Source organism: Salvelinus namaycush, chromosome 11 (genome assembly GCF_016432855.1).
Source record: "Salvelinus namaycush isolate Seneca chromosome 11, SaNama_1.0, whole genome shotgun sequence".
NCBI classification, from domain to species: Eukaryota; Metazoa; Chordata; class Actinopteri; order Salmoniformes; family Salmonidae; genus Salvelinus; species Salvelinus namaycush.
The window spans coordinates 39,771,029-39,777,028 of record NC_052317.1 but is presented as its reverse complement, the minus strand read 5'-3'; the positions used below and the strand labels follow the sequence as shown (position 1 = coordinate 39,777,028).

Genomic DNA, 6,000 nt, shown 5'->3' with positions numbered 1-6,000 from the left:
ATCCTATAGAAAATGTGTGGGCAGAACTGAAAAAGCGTGTGAGCAAGGAGGCCTACAAACCTGACTCAATTACACCAGCTCTGTCAGGAGAAATGGGCCAAAATTCACCCAACTTATTGTGGGAAGCTTGTGGAAGGCTACCTGAAACATTTGACCCAAGTTAAACAATTTAAAGGCAATGCTACCAAATACTAATTGAGTGTATGTAAACTTCTGACCCACTGGGAATGTGATAAAAATAAATAAAAGCTGAAATAAATCATTCTCTCTACTATTATTCTGACATTTCCCACTCTTAAAATAAAGTGGTGATCCTAACTGACCTAAGGCAGGGCATTTTTACTCGGATTAAATGTCAGGAATTGTGAAAAATTTAGTTTAAATGTATTTGGCTAAGGTGTATGTAAACTTCCAACTTCAACTAACTGTTGACTCCGCCCAGAAAGAGGATACGAAAGATGACTATTAGATGTAGGGTATGCTGTCAAATGGCCCCATATTCCCTTCATTTGAGCAGGGTCCATATGGGTTTTGGGTTATACACAATATCTCTTTGACCCTATGGTCTTCAGAATTCATTGGGCCTTTGATCTTCTCCCAGTCCCTGCCCTCTAGCTATGACCCCTGTTGCCTAGGAGACCCCTCACTGTGCCAGGCAAAAGACCTGAGCTCTTTAGTGCCACCCTGTGGACCAAATAGGGATTTCATCCTAGGGACTGAACTAATCTGCATTGTCATCATACTGTATGAGTAGGGCCCTGTGTTTTGCACAGTTTTGGTCCAATTCTCATTTCTGAATGAGGATTAAATTGCAGGATAAAACATTGTTATGTCCCATGATTGCAGAAAACACAGGGCCCTAAATACAAGGCCTGTTTGTATTACTTCTGGAACAACCAACAGAGGGAGAGTACTCACACAAGCAAATGCTTCTGAGCTTTAATTTATATTCATACTGCTTTTCCAGAAATATAAATGATGTTACTAGGCATGCATTGTCCCATTCAGGAACACATTGTGGAATCTGCAAATAAATTATTTTAGCTAGAAAACATCACTTCAGTTGTAGCAAGCAAACATTGCAATTACACACTGTACTGTTTATCACCTTTATTAAATTTGAGCTAAAGAAGTATACCAACAAATTCAATATCGATCACTCTTTATTAAGAACTAAACAATCCTGATCCCTCAATGCTCAGAGTACCACAATCTTCTCATTCAGGGCGATCTGTGCTTGAGTCAGATTAGATAGATAGGTCACCATCAACAGGTCCTGTGAAAGAGAAACGGTATACATTCACACAAATGTCATGAGTGCAAGGGACAAATATTTACTATAGCTGTTCAACTGAATCAATTCCACAAGATGAGGGGCCGTATGTATCAAGCGTCTCAGGGTAGGAGTGCTGATCTAGGATCAGATTCCAGTCCATGTAATCGTGATGTAAAAAAAGGCAAAACTGATCCTAAACCAGCACTTGATAAATACAGGCCCAAATCCAAGAGGCATAATTACTTACGTTGATGTTAGAGTTGAGCATGGTCTCAAAGTCCTCTGCTGTGATCTTAGGAACCTTGTTGACCAGATCCATCAGGTAACGTCCAACACTGTTATCTGCCGTCTGCTTACCAGACTGAGAAACATACAGAAAGAAAAGCTTAGGTTATGGCCACAGAGACACAAATTAAGTCGTAACTCAACTAAAATCAACTATTTTCCGATGAGCTGCATACGGTAAAAAGGTTGACATAACGGACGTCTCCGTAATGTAATATGGGATGCAGCCATAATATAGGCTCTGTGTGTGTGTGTGTGTGTAGGCTACTCACCAACACATCCTCAATGTAGGTCAGTACCGTGGCCAGCATATCCTGAACGCGGCCCGCTGCCCCGCCCACCTGGCAGAGGTCAGAGGTCAGCCCATTGGTGGTGTTAGGAGCATCTCGCGTCCTCTGGAGAAGGTCAACTAGAATATACAAATTACTTTATCAATTTTATTAAGGATTTCCCCACCCCAACAAGAAGACATGACTCAACAAATAAAACCATGTCCAAACCAAGAACAATTGGGACAGAGAATCGTTAGCTGGACAGAAAACAAGGAAAGAAGAATTAAGGTTCTGACCTCCTATCCTCTCTGTGTCGTAATACTTGTATTTCACACTCAGGGGAGTGAACATCACACCAACTGTCTTTCCCGGCACACCCATCTGGGCACTGTCATGGCAAACGAAGCAATGGGAAAAAATTACATGAATTTATTTAAATTATCATAAGGAATGCCAAAGTGCTTAAAGTAAAGCAAAGTAATGAAACAGCACATGCAAACATAACAAAACAACTGAAAGATGAGATCAGGAAGTCACAGGGAGTTGAAGCAACTCTGCTTGGGATGGAGTCAACAACAGCTTTTCAGTGGACCAACTAAAGTACTGAGACAGAAGAAGAGAGACTGGTGTAAGTGAGGGAAGTCCCAGACCTGACGTAGGCGCGGATGTTCATCTTGCCACTCTGCAGGGCGGTGTCCATGGTCAGGTGGATGGGGTTTGTGGCCTCTCGGCTGTAGTACTCATGGATCAACACAGAGTGCTCGGTAATCTCAAAGCCTGTAGCATACCTGACGAAGGAGAATGGTTTCACTTCAGAGCAGTGTCCTGACACAAGCACACAGTTTTACTTTGAACAAAATGTACTTTTTTCCCTTTCTAGTTAATTGAATAAGTTGTCAATAATTGTCAGTACCGGTGTGGGACAAAAGCTTTTTTCTAATGGGACTAGGGAAGAATATAAGCCTACTCACCATCCAACAATGACCTCGCTGGGTGACACCCTCTTATGAAGATCATACATGTTCTTGGCGAACTCCATGTCCACAGCAACCTGTCACCATCACAAAGACACCAGTGTCACTTCTAGGACTACATGTGCAAGCTTTCTTAATTTCTACACTACAGCAATAGCTAGATAGTATATAGTTGTATCAGTGACACTTCTCATCACCTCGTCTTCAGACTCATTGTGGGGGACGGAGAAACAGTTGGTGACCTCAACAGAGTGCTTGTCAATGGTACCTGAGGAAGACAAGGAATGCATTAAGTTACGATACCCATGTTGTGCCTATGATACGGGGACAAATTTAACTATTCTATGGAACCTGTTACTCGCTAGCTAGCAAAGTTTCAACAACATAAACATTACACAGTAATCTAGGCAAGCTAAAATATTTTAATACTTGGTCAAATCTTTATAATCAGAGGAGTTTTGGTATATTTTCGGATCAAGAGGATGTGAGCGCCTGGCAATGCATCAGCAAAGTGATGCAAGCTAAGTTAGCCGTAGCTAGCTTGTTAAGACAGGCTGTTAGCCTCCCTGCGCGTCTGATCAATTTTCATTAGAGCTAAAGTAAGTTTCGGGTTAAATTACCAAGCAAGGTTCCGATCACACGACTCGCTCCCTCATTTCTCCGTTCGTAAGAATCGCCGATGGAGGCGAGAACGACAGGGTGAATTTTCACCACGGGGCCATACACCGACATCTTGAAAAAGGAACACTTTTACGCTTCCGGTCGCCTTATCGGCGTGTGACAAATACAGAAAAGGTGCGTCACCTGCTGCATTGGAAGTAGTATTGCACACAGAGGCGACCTAATAATACAACAAATAAAGCCTTATAATAAAAAATAATAGCCTAAATGTGATTAACCATTGAATGCATCAGAAGACCAATTATTTCTGAAAAACAGTATTAAATACTGTAATTGAAATGCTGTTAGGCTATTTGGCTGTTCAGAAACTGGGTGTTTCACATGGATATGAATTCATTTATTTTCAAAACGTCATCCTCCACAGACCGAATATCATTACGACCTTCTGCAAGCCTATTGAAGAATAGGTCAACTGGATCATAAAATGGTCTCTATAGCAACCTCGGGTTGTAAATGCCTCCTCACATCATCGGCATCTAAATGTCCAGACTTTACCATATGTGTAAAACAGTTGACAAAACAGCACAATGGTTTAAATATCTAATGCCTGTCGTGATCATGAATCTGGGTGATGGTTTATGAATGATGGTGATGACAGCATCCTCCTCGACTGTCGCTCCCATAATCTAACACCTGCGCAGCTGCCGGTAATTCATACAATTTTATCTGATGCGGATCGCTGCTGCTGGCTGCACTGTCTATACCCAATGGTCTGTACGGACGAACTGCCACCATTTTAAACTCTTTGAAGACAAACTTGGAAAATATAAGAATATGCTATTTGTGAGCACGCTGTTCATTGAGGATTACAGACATCTAAAAAGCAGAGTCGTTTGGTTGGGGTTGCCTTTGTTTTCTGTTGAGAGAGTAGAGGACTGAACTGATGCTGCGTCGAACACCCTCCTGATCAGCAGAGCCGATGGTAAACATAAAAAAAATTGTCGGATGATCGAACCTGAGCGGACGATCTCCGAGGCTCACTCTTGGACCATCCACTCATCTGTAAGGTCCTTTATAAATAAATAAAGGGACGGGATATTATTTTAAATAGGATAAGGCAATTACCAGATGAAAGCGGGACAAACCCCTCTACAGGTATGATAAATCACTGTTGTTTTCTTTATGATTGATAAATGTGTATTTTCTAATCGAATACATTAAGAAATGTTTGATGCGTCATTGTTGAATAGTCAACACCGTACGCTATAGGCTATTCCATCACCCCACGCGTTTAGTTACCGAATATTCTATCCAGGTAGTGTTTTATATCACTGTAGGAAACCGGGCTCCATTTTATACGTAACACGGTGATTATGCACATTATAAGAATGGAACCTGTCTTATTGCTGTTTTGTGTTCATATAGGTCTATATTACAGAATACGTTAAAAGTGACATTGTACGTTTTCTGAGAAATAATAGCCTCCTTCCTGTAATTCCTGTAATTTATTGTGCTCCCATAACAGACAGGCACAGACACAGGCTATGCATGACCAATCTAATCTTAAGGCTATATGTACAGCATATGCTTTTGTCTCGGCAATATGTGACTCTTTCTCGGACCAAATTCACTTTCCCCATCCCCCACAGTCAGACAGGAGAAATAACCAATCTGTCCTTGTCAGTGGAATTATTCAGCTCTGACTCTCAAATGGCACCCTAGTCCCTTCATTACTTTTGACCAGAGCCCAATGGACCCCCTAATCAAAAGTAGTGCACTACATAGGAAATATGGTGCCATTTGGGACGTAGATCAGGGCTTCACTCATTCCTCTCTGTAACATCTGACCTATTCCATTAATATAGATTAGACTGTACTGAAGGTAATAGGAGAGTTTGTGCAGAGAAAGTTGAGTCAAGGACAGATAGAGACATGGGTATTGAGTCAAGGACAGATGGAGACATGGGTATTGAGTCAAGGACAGATAGAGACATGGGTATTGAGTCAAGGACAGATAGAGACATGGGTATTGAGTCAAGGACAGATGGAGACATGGGTATTGAGTCAAGGACAGATGGAGACATGGGTATTGAGTCAAGGACAGATGGAGACATGGGTATTGAGTCAAGGACAGATGGAGACATGGGTATTGAGTCAAGGACAGATGGAGACATGGGTATTGAGTCAAGGACAGATGGAGACATGGGTATTGAGTCAAGGACAGATGGAGACATGGGTATTGAGTCAAGGACAGATGGAGACATGGGTATTGAGTCAAGGACAGATGGAGACATGGGTATTGAGTCAAGGACAGATGGAGACATGGGTATTGAGTCAAGGACAGATGGAGACATGGGTATTGAGTCAAGGACAGATGGAGACATGGGTATTGAGTCAAGGACAGATGGAGACATGGGTATTGAGTCAAGGACAGATGGAGACATGGGTATTGAGTCAAGGACAGATGGAGACATGGGTATTGAGTCAAGGACAGATGGAGACATGGGTATTGAGTCAAGGACAGATGGAGACATGGGTATTGAGTCAAGGACAGATAGAGACATGGGTATTG

General features: G+C 42.0%; 1 protein-coding gene across 1 annotated transcript; it reads right to left on the bottom strand.

Annotated features, from left to right (window-relative positions):
- Positions 1-927: 927 nt before the first annotated feature.
- Positions 928-3,573, bottom strand: LOC120055670 (eukaryotic translation initiation factor 3 subunit F-like). Its single transcript, XM_039003561.1, has 8 exons — positions 3,428-3,573; positions 3,005-3,075; positions 2,805-2,884; positions 2,484-2,621; positions 2,130-2,221; positions 1,834-1,970; positions 1,524-1,637; positions 928-1,276 (listed from the first exon to the last, which is right to left on the bottom strand). Exons 1-8 carry the CDS (start codon positions 3,537-3,539, stop codon positions 1,199-1,201), a joined length of 822 nt encoding a protein of 273 aa, XP_038859489.1. The 5' UTR covers positions 3,540-3,573; the 3' UTR covers positions 928-1,198.
- Between the last annotated feature and the right edge of the window lie 2,427 nt (positions 3,574-6,000).

Coding starts and splice junctions, on each gene's coding strand:
- LOC120055670 (XM_039003561.1), bottom strand. CDS start 3,539: ATGTCGGTGTATGGCCCCGTGGTGAAAATTCACCCTGTCGTTCTCGCC. Junction 2,622..2,804: donor AGCGAGGTCATTGTTGGATG/GTGAGTAGGCTT, acceptor CTCCTTCGTCAG/GTATGCTACAGGCTTTGAGA. Junction 2,222..2,483: donor AACATCCGCGCCTACGTCAG/GTCTGGGACTTC, acceptor TTGCCATGACAG/TGCCCAGATGGGTGTGCCGG.